Source organism: Syngnathus acus, chromosome 9 (genome assembly GCF_901709675.1).
Source record: "Syngnathus acus chromosome 9, fSynAcu1.2, whole genome shotgun sequence".
Lineage (NCBI taxonomy): Eukaryota > Metazoa > Chordata > Actinopteri > Syngnathiformes > Syngnathidae > Syngnathus > Syngnathus acus.
In genome coordinates this window covers 16,354,090-16,377,803 of record NC_051094.1, presented here as the reverse complement: position 1 = coordinate 16,377,803, position 23,714 = coordinate 16,354,090, and the positions used below count along the sequence as shown (strand labels likewise).

The following is a 23,714-nucleotide window of genomic DNA, read 5'->3' as shown; positions in this document are numbered from 1 at the left end:
CAAGCAAAGCTCAGAGCTCAAGAATAAAGTGACGTTTATTTTTTGTTATACAGGTTTGAAAAAGCAAAAAAACAGTTTTTTTTGTTTTCTGTGTGTTTTGCACAGAGTAATAGCGCAAAAAGTGTGACTTTTGGGATAGTCCAGCATGCATATATTTGTTTTTACATTGATTCCTATGGAAAACGTTGCTTCTACTTAAAAAAGTTTCTACTTACAAACACTGTGTGTGTGTGTGAGTATATATTTTGTTGCCAGCATTTTAGACATTCATTGTTGTATTTTGAGTTACTTTGACGTAACCATACATTTATTTTGCTATCTAAACTCTACAGTGACTACTTAACATTGTCTCAAAGTGTCATTTCGTCACTGTTGTCCCATGACAAGATATAATTAAAACATTGCAGAAATGAGAGGGGTGTACTCACTTTTGTGAGATACCATATATATACAGTATCTCACCTCCTGTTTTGTCAATTTACTGTTTGTTGTATACACACATATCTATATCTATATATCATATCTCTCTCTCTAAATAGATATATAGATAGATAGATATAGATGTGTGTATATATATATATATATATATATATATATATATATATATAATATATATAATATATATATAATATATAGTATATATATATATAGAGAGAGATAGAGATAGCGATATATATATCTATATATATATATCTATATATATATATATATATATATATATATATATATATATATATATATATATATATATATATATATATATATAGATGTGTGTATATAACAAACAGTAAATTGACAAAACAGGAGGTGAAGCCAAATTTCCCACAGGCTACGAACGCACCACCCTTGGGGGTTGTGATTGTGTGCTTCCAGACTGACTGGCAGCAGTAAAGCATGGAACTCACCAACGAGCGTTGAGCGACCCAGGCTGTGGACAGCCCTGAACCTGTATGTGCCCGCTCACTTCCACCAATTTTATTTACCAGACTCTTCATCATCACTCGTTGACATCCATTTGGGGCTGGCGGTAAAAGAAACACGAAGGACGCGGGACTGACTTGGCATCAGTCCCTGTAGGAGGATGGAGATAGAGAAAAGGACGAATGGGTTCGACTACCCGGAGAGAAACAACGCAAAGCCGGTTAACGGTAGGCTAACAGCAACGTTTGAATGAAAGTTGAACTGTCAAGATAGCCACTGACACATCTGTTTAACCCGGCTTGCCAACGATGGGCTAGCTGACCACAACGCTACCTGTAACACAAACCTGTGTTCACTCTAGTCAAGTTTAAAATGTTATTTCCATAACTCACTGTCCTGCCGCATTCTTTTGCGCCTTGTTGTGATTTTGACGTGTTTTTCTTTCATTGAGTGATGATGAATGTAGGTGGATCTCCGCGACTTGGCTTTCCTGCCTCTTAAAGTGCGTGCGCGGGCGGGCGGGCGGGCGCGCAGAGCGCGCGTGTGTGTGTTAGGAACAGAGGTCGGAATGTTTTTATTTGGTGGTGGTCAGTCAGGCGCGGGGTGATCGTAAAAGGTGAACTTTTGAACTTGGAAGAAACACTGACGCCATTAGTCCCCAAATCCGGTGTTGCACGCGCTCCATAAAATGGAAAAGAACCCAAATGAAGACAGTGAGAACTAGAAGATGACACATTTCTATTAGCATCTCTTTTGAAGTCATCTGTGCTTCCGGAGTCTGTAAAGTCCCCAGTCGACAGTGCTCTTGCTAAGATGAGTTAAGAGTTGAGCCCCGGGCCCACAATACTAACTGTGCCTTTACAGCATTGTCTGTGTCAGGCGCCAGTCCATATCGTTACCCCCACGCGGGTGATTGATGATTTATTGACGTTTCCGAGATTAAAATTCCTCTAATCCCCATGACGGATGTGGACACTAATTGTGAGGATTGTTTGATTTGTGCCCATCGTTTGATTGGAGAAGAACAATCGAATGAAGTTTTCCAATTCAATATACGATGCCTGCAGATACATGTCATTAGTCATGCTCAAAAGCATTGCAACATGATCATTGTAACAATAATGAAGACGAAATAATTACTTTCAAAATTTAGGCAAGCTACATGTAATTACTGTAACCAACAGATAATCAAACAGAAATTGATACTTTGGGACTGAGAATAATAGAGCAATTAAGAGCAACTAAAAAATGTATTCAGACATTCCCTTCTAAATAATTTATATTTGATATGATTTCAAACTAATATTTTAAAAATCATCTGCCCTGTAGATTTAATTGCCCATTTGATGCCTAACTGGCATGAGCAACCTCATGTTAGTACACATTTGGTTCTTGTTGATCTATAGTTGTGGTTCAAAAGCTACAGTTTGCAATTTAAATGTATATATTTTTCCCCTTTAATAATGAAATTATGTCAAGATCTTAACTGAGTTAATTTCTTGATTAAGTGATTGACTTCTTAAAGTGGTACTGTTTTCCTGACATATGACCACTTGATCAGTTTTCAGATGATTGTCTACTGATAATATTTTCCTTATTGCTTCCTATGTTAAAGTCCAGCTGATTAACCTGTCACTCGGTGGACGGAGTATTGCAGAAGTGTTGACTATTTAAGCCTTTCTATTACCTCACATTGTTTTCCAAACAAAGCAGCTTAGCCCCCCCCCATCCACCTTCTGTTGCAGAGCCTCCACCAAGCCACTTTTGAAGAATAAATTGAATTTTTATTGATATTTGAATTGAGAAAGGAATTTCTTTCCACCTTCCTGCTCGATGAAACGTGCAGGTTTTAATATAATTAAGTTCACTGGAATTAGAGGACAAAGCAGAAAGACAGGTTGGAAGGGAGGCTTGCATATGTTTGGCCCAGAAGGGGTGGAGGTGCAGCCTGGCATGGTGGGGCAAATAGGCTGAAAGAAAGTGCTTTGTCAGCTCCTGCTTTGTAAAGATGTCGGCTCTAGAATCTGGCCTGTCCCTTGGGGTAGAGTGAAGGGAATGGCTGGCAGTGGGTGGTGCAGTGACAGGATGCAAGCCCCCTGCCCCCCTCCTGCCGAGATGCTTGAATGATGAGCCTGGAGGAGTACAGTAGAGGAGGGGCTAATGCAGAAGCTGGGTGGAGGAGTCGGGGGTAGAGGCCATCCTTGAAGATGTGATACACCATGTAGAGGTTTCCTCCGCTTTCTGGTTTGAGAGCCATCACTTTGTAATCAAGCAATCTTCTATTACAACCCCCCTCAAAAATCATCAGTGTTGAATGGAGTTTTTGTGTTAGCGAAATCTATCTCGATAGACTGGCCGAAATCCAATTCAAGGATGGTATATTTTTAAGTGAAGCGATTTGATTTGAGAGAGCGAGAGCGAGAGCGTGCGCGAGAGAGAGAGAGAGAGAGAGAGAGAGAGAGAGAGAACGAGAGAGAGAGAGAGATGAGAGATGTCCTCCCTATGCCTATGTGGGATTCCTCCCACATTCCAAAATCATGCATGTTAGGCCAATCGTCCTCTCCAAATTATTCGTAGTGCGAGTGTAAATGATTGTTTGTCTATGTGTGCCCTGCGATTTGGCTGACAACCAGTTTTTGGTGTACTCCCGCCTATCACCCAAAAGCTTGCTGGTATTTAAAACACTGTAAAATGTCAACAAACCACTAGGGCTGCTCAGTCAATTGAAATCATTCATGATCACAATTTTGGCTCCAAACGATGTTAAAATTCATTAATCCAGGAAAAATTATCACTTGGTGTGACGTGCATGCGCAACTCAACCGCTACACCGCTGCTCCCGCGTGTGTGGAGAGTGGAGCTCCAGGCCATATTTAACAGGCAGTGTTGTACCTGAACGAATTCAATTAATGAAAGTTTTGGACAAACGTGAACTGAACATCACGCATCTTTGCTTCGTAAACGTTTTTGTGAACACGCTCATTTTGGAACAATGAATGATTTTGAACGGTGGTTTACAGTTTCGTTCAAAGATACCAGTTTTTCTCTTCTTAGACTTCAAAATAAAACCCTGCTAAACACACTGTAAACAAGGCAGGGGGATTTGGCAACCCAGGTCAGAAACGGTCACACGGCGCAGTGCTCCCAATGGCGTTGAACCACAAATTACTTAGTCTTAATGAGATTGTTTCTGTTTCAGTCATTTATTTGGGCTTTGCACCTTTGCACTTTTATGTCCTAAATTCTAAATGTTTTCTGATTTTTTGGGCAAACACGAAATTATACATTCACGAAAAATGAAAAGTTAATTAAAGCAAATATAGTGTCAATGAAATGGGTGAAAACAATGAGAAAATACCAAAATGACAGAGAGTAACAGCTTGAAGCAACTTTTTGTTTTATTGGAGGGAGAAAAGAATAATAAACTTTTCATTTTTGAAACCACAAACTTAGTTCATAAAATTTCAAACTAGTTCATTTTAAAATTTGTGAACTGAACTTTCAATTAGTTTGTGTAGAAAATGAACTTTCCCAGCACTATTAACATGTTCAATAAATACGGTTACAAACATGTTCAAGGAAGGCTGTTCCAATTTCCAAAACGTAATCCTGTGAACAATCATGATTCCAATATTGATCAAAATAATCGTGACTTTTATCCATAACTGAGCAGCTCTACAAACCACATCTTAATGAAAATTTAAAAAGTTCATTTACACTTAGCTGTTGAGACAGTAATGTTTTTTTATATTTCCAACTATCAATCAGATGTAACCCAAAAGAAGCATTTTTGAACACCCCCCCATGTAATGCCCCCACCTTCAAAATAAGTCTTAAAACTAGATTGCTTGATAAATTAGCATTTCAAACAATCCAAGTGATTCATTTCACAGCACACTCCATGACAGATGGTGAGAGGAATTTAACAACTCAGGTTTGATTAATGTAGCCAAATAGCTGTCTGGGAGCAATTAAAGAAATCATTCAACGTGGTTACATCATACAGTGAAATTCTTATTTTGCATGTATTTTTGTGAAAATTACAGAAAAAAATAAATAAATAAAAAGTAAAGTTTATTCTTTGCATAAGAAATATTTATGGGCTGACCAAAGTAATGCACAATAAAACAAAATGCGATGTAATGACTTCCAAATGATTTACATTTAAGTAGACTAATCTAAATTAATGGGTTATACATATTATAAAAATGATACAACTACTTATATTGCACAGTGTTTGAAAAAATATTTTTTCTGTTGGTTATGTATTTTTTTAGATGCTGCTTAAAATAATTTACTTTCAAGTGTAAGACAGTACTTTAAAAATATTCTACTGAAATGTAAGAGATGCTTGATTTAGAGTTATAAATTTACCTGTATTATATATACCTGAATTTAAAGAACTGACACTTCTGAGCTATGAACTCTTTGAAATTTCATAATTTAATGGCATTTTCTTTAATTTATTATTGTATGTATATGTGTGTGTGTATGTATGTTTTTATATATATATATACGTATATATATATATATATATATATATATATATATATATATATATATAGTATATATATGTATATGTTTGACACTTTGTGTCAAAGACGCAGCCGATCACAGCAACATACTCAGTCGATACCTGCAACCTTTAACTTACCGCTGCGCACGAGCTGCAATCGCGATAAGCTGAGGTAACTCACGCAAGACGTAAGGCACGGTGACGCAACTTCGCTTTAAAGGTATCTGGCGCTATTTAGTGTTGTGCATGGTTATATTGTCTAGACCCCGAATGTAAGACGATCCCCACTTTTTCAGTGTTATTTCAATGCAAAAAACATCGTCTTATATTCGGGCCAATACGATATACAGGACTGTCTCAGAAAATTAGAATATTGTGATAATGTTCTTTATTTTCTGTAATGCAATTAAAAAAACAAAAATGTCATACATTCTGGATTCATTACAAATCAACTGAAATATTGCAAGCCTTGTATTATTTTAATATTGTTGAGTATTAAGCAAGTATTAGCACAGGGGACACTGAATGATGATGATGATGATGATGATGATGAAGGTCTTCCTCGGTCCTAGAGGTGTTAAGGTAGAACAGCCTTCATGTACGTAGCTGTTTCCAGGCAACACACATATAATCACCATAGAAGGGTCAGATGGTGACATAACCACAATAACAATACCTTTACTTGCCACTGTTTGTTATTCAAGCTAATTGGGTGATTTTTTTTTTTTATATGAACTTTTGCATTTGTGTTGTTAGATGCCGCTTTATACTTTCGGCTGCAGCTGAGAAAGCAAATTGACTCTTACTAATAAAAATGAAACAGTATTTGATTGTTATGCGTATTTCCTACGGAATGTTAAAAAAGTTCATCCTAGTTACTTTTAATTCTGAATATGAATTATTGATAAGAAAAAAAACGGTGTTGTATGTATGTATTGATTCTGAATTTAGTTCAAATACAAGGGCTGGAAAATAATCTAAAAAAATGATTATAACAACGTTAGTGAATCACAATTAATTCCAGAGATACCGTGTTTAAAATAGCCCAGATTGTATTTCCCGTAATTGTGGTAATCATCAGCCATCCAGCGTCACGTTTGTGGTTTTTGTTGTTGTGTGAGATGTGATGGTCTTGCGGGGGAGGTGGCAGCAAGCTCTATGGGAACGGTGACCAGGGTCAGTGGGATGTTGCTCTTGAAGCATTAATGGCCTGCTCTGCTGACCTCCGTGTAACCCAGGAAAGTATTTACAGCCTCCACTTGATCCATGAGGAACAGGCCGTATGACAGTGAAGCTGATTTCTGAGGTCTCCGATAGCTTCATCCTGGCACAATCCAAGGCTGAAATAGCTGAAAGGGAAGGGAAGGAAATGGCAGGGTGTGCATTGAGCGTATTTTGAAGGCGAGATTGGCCCAAGCTGTCAGGGGGAATTGGTACTGTAATGTTGGTGAGGTGCCGGCTATGCTTTTATCAGGCCTGTGTGATATTCAACACGCCATAAACATCCTCCATTTGAGTTTGAATTTAGGAGGAAGGCGAATTCACAGGCAGATGCAAAAGACTGATCTTGGTATGTCAATTAGAAATGGCTTCCCTGTAAAATTTCCTGTGTTGGAGGATGCAGTTGTCACTGGGCTGTAAAGCATCAGCGGAGAAGGTCTTTATCAAACTGGACTTGTTGCTCTGTGATGTCGTCCGAATATATCGAGATACACAAGTTGTGTTTCGTTGTGAATGAGCTGCTCTACCCTGGCTAAAAATATTACAAAGATGCTTGCTAGTTAAAGCCAACTATGTCCTGCAGCACCATGTCCTCCCATGGTAACTGGTTCACAGACGCAGTCGAGGCACCATAATCATTTCACAGCCAACAGAAAAGACACACAGAGCCACATACATTGACTCTTTGCAGGAATCTGCTAAAACCGTTTAGTTGTAATTACTGATTCCCACAAACACTGTTGTGTGATACTTTCGTCTTGAAGAGACTACACGGTATTGTTGACAGTGTGCTAGTATATGTATATGGCTGGACTTTAATATATAGTTAATCACATTTACAATGATGTCCTTCCTTGAATCATGTTGTCTTATTTCTACACAAACAGTGAACTTATAATCAAATGGTATATGTACAACACATTTAGTATGATGACTTCAGCACACACAAAGGCCTAAGGGAGTTGAGAGGTCAAACGTTGGTACCCATCACAATCGGAAATCCTGCATCTGCATACTATGATACGTGATGACTTTTTTAAACTCGGATGGATAATGTAAGGGTTGTTTTGATCATGTGATGATTGTTATCAGATGGCCGCCTTAGGCTTGAGTTTGCACAGTGCAGTATGCTGGCTGACTCTGTGAGGCAGTAAAACTCTGACCCCTGGCATGATGAAAGGCAAGTTGCTCCTTTGAGCGTGTCAAGCCACGTTGAAGAAGCCCCCACCCCGATGACCATAACGTGACCCTCAGTTGGGACGCCTGCCGGGATTAGCGCAGATAAAGACATACATTCATTAGCTTAACATAACATACGCATACGAATACTGCAGAATGCTCAGCTCTGAGGGGCTATTAAAGCGGCCTTCATCTTATTGTTTGATCTTTAAGAATTGTATTTGCTCCGTGGCCATCACTGAAGAAACCAACCCTAAACTGTAATCTGACGTGGGGGCGAACATTGTGACACATTTCTAATCAATGATTTACTGTAGATTTGCAACACAAGTGAAGCGACAGAGTACTTTCTATCACTCCCACACTGTACATCTGAAATATTACCTAAAGTTTATGTGGGGGATACATTTACAAGAGATAAATGGTTTTCTTGTGGGTTCATTTGTTAAAACAATGGGTAAGATGGTAATGCTTTCATTATTTTTAAGCTTTTACTTTAAATTACACTCAAACCTAAAATAGTCAACTAAGGTGCAAGTACATTTATCTAACTCAAATACATTTATGTCTCTTTTAAGGCCACTGTATTAGTGTGGGTTACATTTGCTTTTTTACTTTGGTTCAGAGAGCAGCTTGTTTGGATTGATTTCTCCGTGTTCATCTAATTACAGAGCTGAAGTTAACAGTCAATATGGTTTGTTTAGAATAAAGATTGAATGCAGAGTATACAGCTAGCCTAGCTGTGGTATCCAGTCAGCATGCCCGTTTGTTACACGGTTCCAAATTTGGTTTAGCAAGTTTGCTTTCATGTAGCATGATTATATTCACACGTCTTACGATGCTATAAAATATATTGTTTATGTAGTGCTGTATGCAGGAAATGAGATCAAACTGAATCGATGGAACATGGCAAATCCATCATTATCAGGTGGTTTAGCAACACAAGAGATGCTGTGAACTTGAGTGACACTGGGATGCAACGCCACAGGGACTGTGCGCTTTGTCAGTCAGAAGCAGCGGGGAGGACAGAGTAGACATTGTGCTGAACTGTGTTACACACTGAGGTCAAGGGTCAGGTGTAGAGGTCAAAAGGATCACCACAGAGCAGCCTGTGAAACCAACGCTCAAGTTCCTTCACAATCTGTGCTATATGAGATGCATTGAGGAGAGTTGTGTGCCACACTAGCTGGAAGCTGATAGTTTTATTATGAGACTGTTTTTAGGAAAGTGCACAAAGTGTACAGTAACCCCTTGCATCATAATAGTTTTCTCTTCATCAATTCACCCATTTTCATTTCTTCTTCCTGTGGACCCTATCGACTGCAATTTGTTGAAACGCTAAACCTTTTGCGTCTTTTATGCTCTTTTGGAAACGCCCTCAGATACCACAAGATGCTGCCAAAGGCCTGCCTGAATCCCAAAGTAGCAGAAATTGGTGTGAAGTATGTTAATGGCAGTTGTGGAGTCGCTCATCACCATCCATCCATCTGCCCGTCCATCCATCCATCCATCCATCCATCCATCCATCCATCCATCCATCCATCCATCCATCCATCCATCCATCCATCCATCCATCCATCCATCCATCCATCCATCCATCCATCCATCCATCCATCCATCCATATGCCCGTCAATCCCTCCGTCCCTCCGTCCGTCCGTCCGTCCATCTTCTGTACCGCTTGTCCCCACGGGGGTTGCGGGCGTGCTGGAGCCTATCCCAGCAGTCATCGGGCAGGAGGAGGGGAACACCCTGAACTCGTTGCCAGCCAACCAAACCTAACTCAACCCAAGAGTACTAAAGAAACGAAACGAAACAAATAAAATATTGGGTGCCAAATCAAGAAGCATTAATGGCATTAATCAAGTGTGTGGGGGTCCACAATAGTAGTCAGACACGTTTATAATTCTCAGCCCTGTCACGTCTCCGTGCTAGTCCTCGGGAGCGTGATGACCAATACGGAACTGCGTGGGCTAATCAGTGCTGACCGCAGCCACCTGTGGCCTTATTATTGGCTGATTTGGACTCGTAGTTAAACCCCGCATGACCGTCACTCCTGGCCGGTTCGTCAACGTTGGTGCACGCATGCCTGCCACCTGTCTGTGCTCTCCAACGACGCATGACGCGCGCTTGCTGACGGGCTCGTCATCTTGCCTCGTGCACTTGCTCTGCTGGCCTTCCAGCCCTCCTTTTTCCCCTTTCCCCTTTCCCTAAATAAAGAGACCGTGTTGCACATGGTTGTCCCGCCTCATCTGTGAAAACCCCTCAACCCATTTTGTTTTTAAAATATTTATTAAATATTATTTGCTTTTATTTTGACAACTTGGAGACCTCACACTCGCGCCGTCGGTTGTACAAGATGAGGAGAGCGAGGGATCACATGCTGCCCGCGAGTCACTAGTTGCCCACCCATCCCTAAGCTTAAAAATGACCCAATAAAGCTTTTATAGCATCTGCAGAGATAAAGAGCACAGCATCCAGGTGGCTGTTAAACATTGGAAACATCTTCACAATTTGTGACGACACCATCTGCTTCTTCAAAGCTCTCTGTGGCAAATTGAAACTCCGCACTGCTACGCTTGGGCGTCTCTACTACAGGGGTGTTAGATCGAGTGGTGCCTGAGGGGTGAAAAGCTCCTTTAGACTCTGATGACCTCACAACAATACCAGCATCCATTCTGCCCCAATGCAGTGTGAAAACAATGACCCATTTGTAGCTACTGGTTTCCTCCCATCCATCTTACAGTCGGGTGGTGAGATTGATGGATTGATTGATTTTGCCGAGTGTTGTTGTCACCCAAACCTCAACTGTATTGTGCGATCTCACAAACCATTTCCTGTGTCAGCTAGTCATTAGAAAGCTAAACCTTATTATTTAAAAAAAGAACAGATTTTTATAAATGGCTGTGGATCACTGAAAAAGTTGTTTTGATCCATCATTTCATTTATACTGGGACTTATCTCCCGCACTAAATAAACACAGATCTGTCATGGATCGGATGGAGCAGGGCGACCAAATGCAGCTTGGACCAGGGTTTGTTGGAGAAAACAAAAACAGACTCGAAAACGACAGGAACCAAAAGAGACATGAAGCGTGACGACGACAACGTTACGACATCAGGACCCAAAAGACATCAAGAAAACAATGATCCGACAGAGTGTGAGGGGCAGACTGGACTTATATACACGACAGATAACAAGAGGCAGGTGAGAATAATCAAACTAATCATGGGCACACAGGAGGGGAGGGGTGAGCACACATACAGAAACCATGACAACAGACACATAGTGGAACGGCTGGGACGAGACGTGACAAGATCCTATTCCAACCATTATTATGTAATATTTTGTTTGAACCCTATCACTTTTTTGGGGCTCGAATCACCTTAGAGTTGTGTTACTTTGTATTTTGGTGAACCGTCATGTCGACAGTTAGGTCAGCAGGTGAAAGTATTTGTTCTGGGAGTACAAAGGTTAGCACACCTTGATGTGCTAATGTCACCAACAGTGGCAACCTTACTCTATTCCAGGGGTCACCAACCTTTCTTAAACCGAGAGCTACTTCCTGGGTACTGATTAAGGCAAAGGGCTACCAGTTTGACACACACTTCTGAAATAGCCGGTTTGCTCAATTTGGCTTTCACTATGTGTTATTATTGTCATTTCCAGTTCACACGTAAGTGTGATTTTAACAAGAATAGCAAAAATTCAGTCAAACCTTGGTTTTTGACCACAATCCGTTCCAGAAGGCGGTTCGAGAAGCGAATCGGTCGAATTCCGAATCTATTTTTCCCATTACAAATAATGGAATTTTTTTTAATTCGTTTCAAGACAAAAAAAACCCCGCCTTTTTAAAGCATTTTTTCATTTGCGCGTATTTGTCCGATCGCGCAACTGCAGCGCGCCGCCAAACGCGCCACCGTAGCGCGTCGCCCACCGCGCAACTGCACCGCGCAACTGCACCGCGCTGGTCGCATTATTGTAACAGAGCCGTCGCTGAAATTTAGAAAATATCTTTAATGTCCTGATGTACTTTCCAAAATTTAAGTGGACCTAAGTGTGCAGGGAGCTTAATTTTGTCCGATCGCGCAACTGTGGCGCACCGCCGCACCGCGCTGGTCGCATTATTGTGACAGAGCCGTCGCTAAAATTTAGAAAATATTTTTAAAGTCCTGATGTACTTTCCAAAATGTAAGTGGACCTCAGTGCGCAGGGAGCTTAATTTGATCCGATCGCGCAACCGCAGCGCGCCGGGCGCTCACTGTCGCATTGCTTTAAGAGCGTCTTTGTGTTTTAGGATGGCTTTACTGCTCCCCCTTGCTTTCTTTGGAAGCATGATTAGGGGTTAGTACAATCCTCAAAGTAACGAAAATACCAGCAGCACCCCATCTCCACTGTACACAGTGTTAACAGTTCACTGCTTCCCCCTCCTGAGACGTCGGATGATGGACCAGAATTTTCTCGAAGCCGTCTGGAAGTCATTTACCATGGCCTAGCCTAGCCGAACTGTGCCCACACCCGGGTTTTTGCCCCAGCAACTGCCGAAGCCAAAAAGGCCCGATCGGACTTAATGTAGTTTTATAAAGCACTAATTTAGATTATTTCAATAAGATGCCATTGTCTATGCCTGGTAAAATTATGTTGTTCAATGCAGAAAATAAAAACTGAAAATCCAGGAAAAAAAACACATTGAAAACATGTTATTCAAGATATTACAATGACGCAATACACATATTAACAATAAAACGTGCCCAGATGTGCCTTAAGTTTTAAGTTAATCCATGAGGTTGATGGGTCTGGAAAATAAATGAGCACCAAACAACAACCTTTGAGAACTATGCTAAAGGTTTTATGTGCACTCCACTCCAGTCCAGTATATAATATGAGGTATCTCAGGATAAGCGTTTCAATACCTGCCTGTTTATTTACTATATATCCGTCCTCAGTAGCAGATGTTTAGGCAGTAAACTAGTTTTATTTGTGGCTCAAAGTTTAATGAATAAATACAAAACGTTTTATTTTATGGCAGAAAAATAACATCAGTCCCACTGGGCTAGTTTGAATGGCATTCTAGGGACTGACAGCACCAGAGACAAACAGGAGATTACTCCACAAACAAAATAATAAACATGAGATGCTAACTTCTACACTTTTTTTCCCATTTGAAATGGCTATTTTTATTCATAACAAAATACTCTATTTAGATATATGGTTTGTAACTTATGTAAATTCCCTGCTGCAAAAAACCTCCATCCCTTTAATTAAGGTTTTTGCAAATAAAACTTTTATAGTCATCAGATAAAACTAGTCTTCAATATGATGTGTGATGTTTGATCCGAGAGAAAGCTAAACAAAGGTAAGTATGGAAAGTAAAAAAAAAAAAAATACAGCTAAGCCTTGATTTTAAGAGCTTCAATTCCATGCAACTTTTTGTCTAACGCGGTATGGTCATGGAGCCCAATTTTTTTCTTCATAAATACAATTTACTACTAACCTTAAAACATTTGGAAACCAACATGCAACCATCACATAGATGGCAATCTGTAAGGGCTGTTTGAGCTTTATAACTCCTTATGCTAATAGGATCGGACATCCTGATCGCTACCCGGAAATGGTGAGTGGACCCCATTAAAGTGATGCATTTTCGAGACCTCTTAGATTTCTCAAGGAAGCAACGGACTAAAGCTGTAAAGCAAAAGGGCAATATGGACTATTTTAAACATTGAAGTTAAGAACGACTTTTGGGATTAATTTAAAGTCATGAACGTATGCAATGTTTTCATGTACCGTAATTTTCGGACTATAAGTCGCGGTTTTTTTCATAGTTTGGGTGGGGGGGCGACTTATACTCAGGAGCGACTTAGGAGCGAATATATATATGTTTTTTTTTCACTTTTTTGGGCATTTTATGGCTGGTGCGACTTATACTCCGGTGCGATTTATAGTCCGAAAATTACGGTAATGTAACATCGCAACATTACATGTCACAGTTTATAGATGCTCGCTGTTTCAGAGATCGAAAATTTCATTCAAATAACGTTTCTTTTGAACACGTTGTAGTTCTTTTTTATCTGCTATTGCTCTATTTTGTTATCGTTCGGTGAGCATGGTTTTGCTGCAGTAAAACGATGTCTATTAGTTTTGTGTTCTGATGTTTGAGTCCAAATTCATTTTGGTAAAGACTTTTTATAATTTTTAATTATGAACAATGACATTATTCCCCAAATGGAAATACGTGTTTCTTGGTACGTTTCTCCCGACTGCAATTTCACGAGACTCTCGTATCTTTTTCATCGTTCTGTAAATTCCCTCTAAAGTGTGCAGCCAGATTTAAGAGTTGTTCGCTGGGTGGGCTTGATTAGAACAGTATCTGTCCAGATTCTGCCAGGCTGGCACGGAGAGGCCAAGCTACTCAAATAACAAGCTGACGTTGCCCTCGGGTGGCCATGCGTAACCTCAGCCATCTGTGAGTGAAAAACAGGGACAGTGATGGACTGATAGAAGTGATATGAATGTCGGAGAGAGATTCCAGGCTCTACTAATGCATAGTTGCTGGTTGAGGATTTCAAAGAGTGAGGTACTTAGTGTACATTCAATATCTGATGCATTAAAATCATGGTTGAAGCTTCCTCTTGTGGCATCTTGCACAAACAATGCTACCATATGGCACCTTCTGTGGGTAAAGTGATTGTATTGGAAAGTGACATTTACTGGTTGAACGCTTGGAAATTTTACAGACATTTGGCTCATTTGTTCAGGTTTTCCTAAAATTAAAATTCCAAGACTTTTTGCCCAAAGGCAATTTCCCTTGACTGTCTCCAAGAGAAAACATGTAACATATAGTATACTGTATTAAACTTCTTTAGGACTCTGTTTAATCATCTGTTGCATTCCTTACTATTAATTTACAGCCGTAGTAATTGAGTGGATCTCTCTCCTTTTTGTATGTACCATAACATGGGATGCTTAAAAGGTACAAAAAAGTAAAAATATCACACGCGTTCCATGCATCAGTTCTGATTGCAAATCATCCATCCAACCTCCTTCTCATCGGGGGATTCAAGAACTGCCAGAGAGAAAGGCCTGATACAGTACTGAACCACTGCAATAAATGCCAGACAGAGCATTATGGTCTACATCTAAGGAGGGAGATATATGGGACACTATCATGTATGTTATTTGATGAGGAGCTGATAGAGTTGGAGGTTGTGGAGGTTTATAGGTGAAAGGTTAAAGATGCAGCCTTTCTTTGTCAGCACACAATGGGCCATAGCAGACCAGGCTCCGGCTGTATTGCCTGCTTCTTAAAGCTTTCTTAGCCTCGGGCCATAATGATCAATAAGATGTCACGAGGATTAGCAACAGAGACCACACACTGGTCATTTTCAGTACACACTGCTAGCTCAGAGAACTGCATGAACGAAGACAAATCATGTCCTCATCTCGAAAACGTTTGCCTGTATTGAATAGTTTAGCAGTAAACCATGGTAACCAATTGTAATTTTTAGTTATTTTTAATATTGTATGGGCTGAGCGAGTGAGTTAAAGAGGGACTAAGGGAGCAAATAGACAAGCTGAAGGGTAGCGACGTATGTGTGAGCCTTGCATTGGACATACAAAATAAAGCACTTGGATTCACAGCGAAGGTTCGTGAATTAGCCCTGATGTGCAGGTATCTCTGATTTATGCCTTCAAGTAGCAGACAGAGTTCTCTTGTTCTGGCACAATGTTCTTGTAGCCTCGAGCAAGAATTGCTAACACTTGGCTAGAATGTTTGAGACAAAGTCCTTTGACATGTTGAATATCTGAATTCACGAGTTCTAGTCTTGTAAATATTGTCAGTTCAAATCCTATTCATCTAATTACACTTTGATCAAATTGGGACTAATTGGTTTATTTGCTGGAAAGTCAACATTTGTGAGGGAATTTTGTTTATGTTTATATCTGTCACATGTCGTTGACTAAGATCTAATGGAACTGAAATTGTTCGTGGTACAAATTTTCATTGGATTCCCCCCAAAAATAATTTGTAACAAAGCCTCTCAATCACAGATATCAAACTCAAGGCCCGGGGGCCAGATACGGCCCGCCACATCATTTTATGTGGCCCGCAAAGACAAATTGTGCATCAAATTCGTGTGTCATTACTAGAATTGCAAATTGTCTTCACTTTTAATAATATATATTTTTAATATTTGACCAGTTTTTACTCGTCTGATTTGAAAACGAGTTATTTGTCAGTTTGTTTTGTAGCTTTTACTGTATATAATATGAGGTGTATATCAAAAAACATTTGATTCTAAAAAATGTATCGGGTGCTCATACATTGATTTGGGTTGACAGTTGGTTTGATAATACTATTGCTTATATAATAGTTATTCGATATCTTTATATATCGTTATATGGGCCTGTGGAATATTTTGAAGTGCAAGCGCCGTCAGCTGCGCGCACGCATTGTTGACAAAGGACGATCGATGGATTTAATGAATTGGAGTGACACAGATGGTTTTATTAACGTGTTATGTACCGTATTTTCCGCCCTAAAAGGCGCACCTAAAAACCTAAAATTTTCTCAAAAGCCGACAGTGCGCCTTATAGGCCAGTGCGCCTTATATATGGATCAACTGATGAATTTGTTGATCCATACTGGTTGTACACAGTGCTCTGCCAAAATGTTTCAGTACGTTTTAGTACGACTAGTAAATTACAAGGTCGCATCGCTTCCCAGCATTACGGCAACTGTAGTCAGGGGGCGTCACCGAATAGCTGTTGTACCCGCGAGGCTATTTCATGTCAAAATAGGCTGCTCTGTTAATGTTTCGAGTAAATCTACGGATCGATATGGAAGGGAAACATAGGTAAGTAGTACCAATGCGTTAGATCGAACTTTAGTCAGTTCCGATCATTTTATAGGAGATCGTTTGAGAAACGCGATTGTTTACACTTTGCTGAGGCTCATGGGAGATTGCGAGCTGAGGCTCGTGAGACTTTGCGGATGGCTAATGCTATTGCGATAGCTGCTATACGTACCAGGCTATTTCATGTCAAAATAGGCTGCTCTGTTAATGTTTCGAGTAAATCTACGGATCGATATGGAAGGGAAACATAGGTAAGTAGTACCAATGCGTTAGATCGAACTTTAGTCAGTTCTGATCATTTTATAGGAGATCGTTTGAGAAACGCGATTGTTTACAGAGGGCTCGTTGGTTATTGGCTAGTGGATGCATACCGCAACCCTAGTCAACCTCAGTTTGATGCAGTATAGCTTCTATTTTATGCGCCTTATAATCCGGTGCGCCTTATATATGGACAAAGTTTTAAAATGGGCCGTTCATTGAAGGTGCGCCTTATAACCCGGTGCGCCTTTTAGGGCGGAAAATACGGTAATAGTTTTTTGAATAACTCTGAATTTTACGTCAGGGCCGTTCTCAGCTCTTCGTTTGTGTTTATGTCACGTTAGCATACCTATCGTTTAGCCTGTTGTTGCTCGTTCATGACTGTTCTTGGTGTTGGATTTTGTCGAATAAATTGCCCCCCAAAATGCGACTTATACTCCAGAGCGACTTATATATGTTTTTTTTCACATTTTTGGGCATTTTATGGCTGATGCGACATGTACTCCGGAGCGATTTATAGTCCGAAAATTACGGTATTTTATTTTATTTTTTTATATAGTATGTTATTTTTATTCAACCGCAATATCACTGCATTGTTGTAAGCTGTATGCAACGGAATTTCGTTTTGTATGCACCCTGTGCAGACAAAATGACAATAAAGTTTGTCGAAGTCGAAGTCTAAGTTAGAGTTTCACCAATGTTAAAGGTCTTATATGTCAGAATCAGGTTTTTTTTCACATTTTTATGCATCACTTAGCCCTAAATGAGTCTGAAACATAGTTCAGGTTTTACATCTATGTGGTTTATTGTTTGCATACAATAGCTTTTGAAAGGCAAAAGGCCAGGACATTTGAGTCAGTGCCGTTTTTACATACGATAGATTCATGACTCATTCAAGTACTTAGCTACCTCAGGGTTGCTACACAGCCAGTTAATGCAGAAAAAATGGCTGACTCTGCCAACACACTTGTGTCTTGGGCAAAGCTAAAACTTCTCAAACTGCCTCAATTTATTTTTGGTGGAGAAAAAACAATATTTTGGAACCAGAATTGTACTGTTAGGGCGCATTTTGTGAATTTGATCATCTTAAGGTTTCACACACAAATATAGTACATTTCCAGGTTTTAAGTGAAACAAACACACATAAACATTGGTCAGTCCCCCCTCGCAGTTGCGAAATTGCAAAGGATTACCACGGAGGTAGAGTAAAACAAAAGCATTTGGAGTCCAACAGAGAGCCAGCCGGAGACCGTAACTTTGCACTGGTCAGTCTGCCATAGGGTGCTCGTTAGGCGGTCGGGAGTTCCTGAGTGTCACTGTGAGGAAAAAAAAGAAAGAAGGAAAATTTTTCCTCCAGGGCGACTGGACCAGCGCACTGCCGTGGCCACCTCGTATGGAAGTGCACACAAGCAGCCGTACCTACTGTGTCATTGAACATGTGCAGAAGTTGAGCTGGTGTGTTGCATCTCGTGGATATGTTCATTACTGAAAAGGCCCCACATTAAAGCTTGCTTTTAAAAATATCCATCGTTCAGCCTCTTAAATATAACATGCATTGGCTTTCTTTTCACACGGTTGTTATCGCATGAACCCAACTCTTCCAGCGTGAACCCCGTAATCTAGTGGTCTCGCCGGTGCAGCTTTCCGGAAGCGCACCCCACACGACTGCAGTCGGGATCATCCAACGCCAATTAACGTCGATTTCCGGAGTTTTGTCCAAGATTTCCCGACATTTCGTGTCGAAAACTGAATGTCGAGTACCTGTGTGGTCGACTTCCAGGGTTCTTCTGTATTTTACTCTGCAATTACATTTCTCTGCTCTTTTACGACTGGCATTAAAGGATGACCGCACACAATTTGCTTCCTTTATAAACATGTCACACAAAAAAATGTAAATTATAATTCTATTCCTGGTCGTCCTCCTGCTTCATTTTCCCCAAAATGTTCACTTTCTTTTTATTTACAGTTTGGTGGTGGTCCAGGTGGCGGCCAAAAATCTCTTACATTGGCCCTTATTCTGTTGGTGTTTTAATGTTAACATCGATCGTCAGCGGAAATGGCAACTTCTTTGCAATGTGGGCAACTTCTGATTTAGACCCCCCCCAAATAAATAATATACCAAATAGGGTGTTCAGACATCAGTATGACTTGAACTTGACATTTATTTCATTCACGTAACCTGTTAGATCCAGATTCCTTGTAGTGGGAGGTCGCCATAAACAGCAGCCTGTCCGCAGCCTGTTTGCGTGTCATATGTCAGTATAAGTGTGTCTATTTATGGCGGGCCACCAAGGCACGTGTATGTTTGAACAGAGGTTGTGTGGGTGAATGCTCAAGGGAAAACATATGCTAGTGTTGACTATGGGGCGGAGGCTGGTTGTGGTGGCAGGGGACAGGTGGTGTGTTTTGGGTCATGGGGTGTACAGCTGTTGATAGGATGGTACACTGACACAGATAGGGGGATCTGATGCTCTTAGAGAACACACCACGCAGCTCTCTGAATATGAATGATGGAGTCACCAGGCAGCATGTATAAAAATGAAGCTCAAGTCTCCAGACTTCGCTTTAGACAACAGCGGAACAATTATTGAGGTTACAGATTGTTGGGTGCATCTTACTTGACCCCACATGAAGAGCTGCTGCCAGGGATGTGGGTCCTCTGAAAAAAATAAATTTAGGACACTTTAGTGCCACAGTTTGGAAATACTGTACTGTATGAGTCCAATAAAGTATCAGAACATGGTTCATCTCTTAAAAGAGAATGTCCTAGGCCCGGTTGTTTGAAGCTCAGTTAGTATTTTTTTAACAACTGTTTAAGTAGATTTAACCTTCTATTAACGTTAATGGCAAATTTATCTTGTTCAAAACTCTGTTAACTTTAAACGTCTGTTGACTTTATTTGGCAAGGGAAGGGGTGGTTCAAAGAGGTTTTGTGCAATTCAGGTTTTGTCAATAGATTTTCTTTGGGGTGCAGGAACAGTAGCACTATTTGCATGTTGATTCATTCGAGGGTCGAAGGGTTAACTCGCTAACCGTTGCTACCGTGCACTCACCGGCAAATGTAAACAACAATACGTCATTGTATTGATATTTTTTAACTTTATTGACAAGCACTGTTGTGTTTATACAGTAACCAGTTGCGTGGAGAATTTTGGTATTATTTATATTATTTGCAGACAGACATTTGAGCTTCGTCAGGGTTCCCGTCGGCCCAACACCACTCTCCGTTTCAACTCGTCATTGGCGACCCAGGAGCACACACCCTAGCTTCAAACATACAATAATTACGTTTTCTTAATCCGCAGAAATATTGTTGCTTTTTTTCCCCCAAGTACACGCCCAGGGTGCACCTGACTATGGAGGACCAAAAGTTGGAAGTTTAACAGCACTATGGCATAGCACATTCTGCCAAATTTTCAAACATGGTGAGAGTTGCACCTGCAGGAAAACCAACGTGCTGGTTTTTATGATTGAGTGCATATATACTCGGTACAGAAAGAGAGCTTCTGATGTGCATGTAGCAAAACAAGAAGCAAAAGTTTCTTCTTTTTGCCGGTGTTCACTTGTTTGTTCAAGTGTCACTCCTGGGAATTACTTGTTTAAATAAGTCAAAAGGAACCACTTTCTTCATTTCCTAAGCCAATGGAGCAACTTCAGTTATCATAACCCTCGAGTCCTGCAATCTACTGGACGATCAAGCACAACACAACTGCTTGTAGATTTCACATCCCTTGGTGAATGACTGGTTTGCAACAGTACTAGGGTATGGAGCACAGAAGTCTTTGAGGTTGTGTAGTACAATGGTTACATCTCTGGTGTAATGATGCATGCGCTATGTATGGATATGATACCTGACTCTGGAGCTCTTTTTTTTTTTTAGTTAAGAAAGGACAGAGTGACGTACTGACAGTGTTTTAAAATAACAAGTACGGACGGATTGAAAGATGGACTATTGATTACATTATTTACAAGGAAGGGCTGACGATGACGGAAGTGTGCCCAGGTCGCGGACGGATGGAGGATGGCCTGGCAAATTTTGTTGAACTGCCTATGCAGTGTCTCGCCTTGCTTGCGTACTGTGAGCGTGAAGTAGCCTGAGAAGCAAAATGACAAACTAAGGCACCACTCTGTGGAACCAATATTACTTACTCGCATTTTCTTGTTTTACAAAATGTACAGTATGCACTTGTTTGTCTTCCACTCTGCATTAACTTACAGATTTGTTCCCTTGATAAGCATTTGAATATTGACAAATGCTGACCAGTGTATGCAAGTTCTTGTGTCACTGTTAGATAAGCAGAATTGCTTGAATGAATGTTGATTATTTACTCACCGAAATAAACAAATCACATCAAAATTTCTCAATAGGGAGGAGTCTCTTGGGTTTTATTTTGTTTATGGAATAACATTTCTTTGTGCATCTTAATTTGGAACTCAACCATTGTCCTGTCTCATCAAGGCACCAGAAACTACAGGACTGTCTCAGAAAATTTGAATATTGTAATAAAGTTCTTTATTTTCTGTAATACAATTAAAAAACCAAAAATGTCATACAAGTTCCCACAGTCAGCGATGGTTTGGGGAGCCATGTCAGCTGCTGGTGTTGGTCCACTGTGTTTCATAAAGTCTAGAGTAAACGCAGCTGTGTACCAAGAGATTTTAGGAGACTACATGCTTCCGTCTGCTGTAAAGCTCTATGGAGATGATGATTTCATTTTCCAGCATGATCTGGCACCTGCCCACAGTGCCAAAACCACCAGTAAATGGTGTACTGACCATGGCATTACTGTCCTCGATTGGCCTGTCAATTCCCCTGACCTGAACCCCATAGAGAATTTGCGGGGTATTGTGAAGAAGAAGCTAAAAGACACCAGACCCAACAATGCAAATGAGCTAAAGGCCGCTACTGAAGCATCCTGGGCATCCATAACACCTCAGCAATGCCACAGGCTGATTGCCTCCATGCCACGCCGCATTGATGCAGTAATCCGTGCAAAAGGATTCCCATCCAAGTACTGAGTGCATTAATAGACATTTTCAAATGATTGATTTTGTTTTGCTGTTATAAATCATTTTTTTTACTTGGTCTGAGGAAATATTCTAATTTTTTGAGAGGATTTTTGAGTTTTCTTAAGCTGTAAGCCATAATCAGCAATATTAAAACAATAAAAGGCTTGCAATATTTCAGTTGATTTGTAATGAATCCAGAATGTATGGCATTTTCGTTTTTTAATTGCATTACAGAAAATAAAGAACTTTATCACAATATTCAAATTTTCTGAGACAGTCCTGTATTGACATCATTAAATTGTCAGTCTAACTTTGCAATTCATCACCACAAGTAAAAGCATTTTACTTCTAACTTGAATTAAATTGCTACCTTTCTTATTGTAGGCTTTTACGGGGACCACTCACTAGAGCCGGAAAATAATGACAGCATGGGTAAGTCATTCACCTATCTACCTATCCACCCACCAACCGACTGACCGACCTCCCTTCCTTCCTTCCTTCCTTCCTTCCTTCCTTCCTTCCTTCCTTCCTTCCTTCCTTCCTTCCTTCCTTCCTTCCTTCCTTCCTTCCTTCCTTCCTTCCTTCCTTCCTTCCTTCCCTTCCTTCCTTCCTTCCTTCCTTCCTACCTACCTACCTATCTACCTAATCTCAACTGCAGGCAAGGCTTTTAATGACTACTCTTCTCCATTTTCACGCACCAAAAAAAAACCCAAACCATCCATCATAGCAGGTACAGGGCAGCCTCATAAAGGCAGCATCATAAATGTACTGACTGGGTAACACATCCACATGACATCCACAAGAGGGGAGTATACACTCAAAAATGCCTCTTGCACAGGTCAATCTCCATCTTCTTAAAGCTAGAATAGGAAAGGCAACTAAAATAAAACAATGAAAGATAGTTATGACATTCATATATTATTTGAAGTGTCAGAAAAAAAAGTTACTGATGTGCTAATTGTTTCCTCTGTAAGTGTAAACTTACATTGCGGGATCAAAAGATGCCAGAAATGAAAGAGACTTCGAACAAAGAGGCAGGGGTGAGTTGATGGTCCAATGTTAAGGTCCAGGTTCAAGCGAAGTTCACCCAGGACTCCAATTGCTGCCATTGCAGCGCCAGGTGGCACGTAGGAAGGGTCAGAGGTTGAACACAGTTCAAAAAACGCTGACCTCAACGTGACTTGCTGCCCCGATTGTCTGCAGCTCTTCTCCAGCCTTTCTCATCACTCCCTCTATAAACGCGCGAGAGAAGAATCGAATGGGTAGGGGTGAAAAAGTGGAAGGAAGTTAGAGAAGAACTATTCAAACTGCACACCGAGTGAATAACCAGCATTGTTGTGTACAGCAGGAGGAGTCGTGGATTTATGAGGCCAAACCCGATGGGGTTGTAAACTTGACGAGTTGGGCTTGTGGCCGTGGCGACTCACTCTCTTGCTATTGGCTCTATTCTAGCCTTAGGATGCCTCAGTGCATGCATCGGGTAAGGGTGATGCGCAGGTCAAGGGGGGCTGAGGAAGGCCTTGTAAATGTTCTAACAGGGGTGGGAATTCAGAGACCCCCATTCAGTGACCAGAAACCTAGGTCAGGGGCCAAATAGCTGCGTTAGCAACAGCTGTTTTGTTCTAGATTAGCTTGCAATCATCTAAAAGTGAGATCATTTCCATCAACTGTTTATATGACCCTTTCTCAGCAGGTTTGCCCGCAATTTTTGAGATGATGGTAAGTTCATTTAAGGTTTTCAATTGACGCTCTG

The 23,714-nt window shown here is 40.5% G+C and overlaps 1 protein-coding gene and 2 long non-coding RNA genes across 3 annotated transcripts in view; 2 read left to right on the top strand and 1 right to left on the bottom strand.

Moving 5' to 3' along the window:
• Positions 1-875: 875 nt before the first annotated feature.
• The window catches only part of LOC119127518 (nuclear receptor subfamily 6 group A member 1-A), a 111,349-nt gene continuing 88,510 nt past the window's right edge, over positions 876-23,714 (top strand). Inside the window, exons 1-2 of the mRNA XM_037259499.1 lie at positions 876-1,148; positions 22,346-22,393. Of these exons, the coding sequence (XP_037115394.1) occupies positions 1,082-1,148; positions 22,346-22,393 (115 nt within the window). The 5' untranslated portion in view covers positions 876-1,081. The remainder of the gene's footprint in view (positions 1,149-22,345; positions 22,394-23,714) is intronic.
• LOC119127601 lies at positions 3,927-22,741 on the bottom strand. Its single transcript, XR_005098885.1, has 3 exons — positions 22,731-22,741; positions 15,228-15,233; positions 3,927-4,458 (listed from the first exon to the last, which is right to left on the bottom strand). It is a non-coding gene; the product is annotated as an uncharacterized LOC119127601 (long non-coding RNA).
• Positions 10,894-11,100, top strand: LOC119127582. Its single transcript, XR_005098867.1, has 2 exons — positions 10,894-10,943; positions 10,975-11,100. It is a non-coding gene; the product is annotated as an uncharacterized LOC119127582 (long non-coding RNA).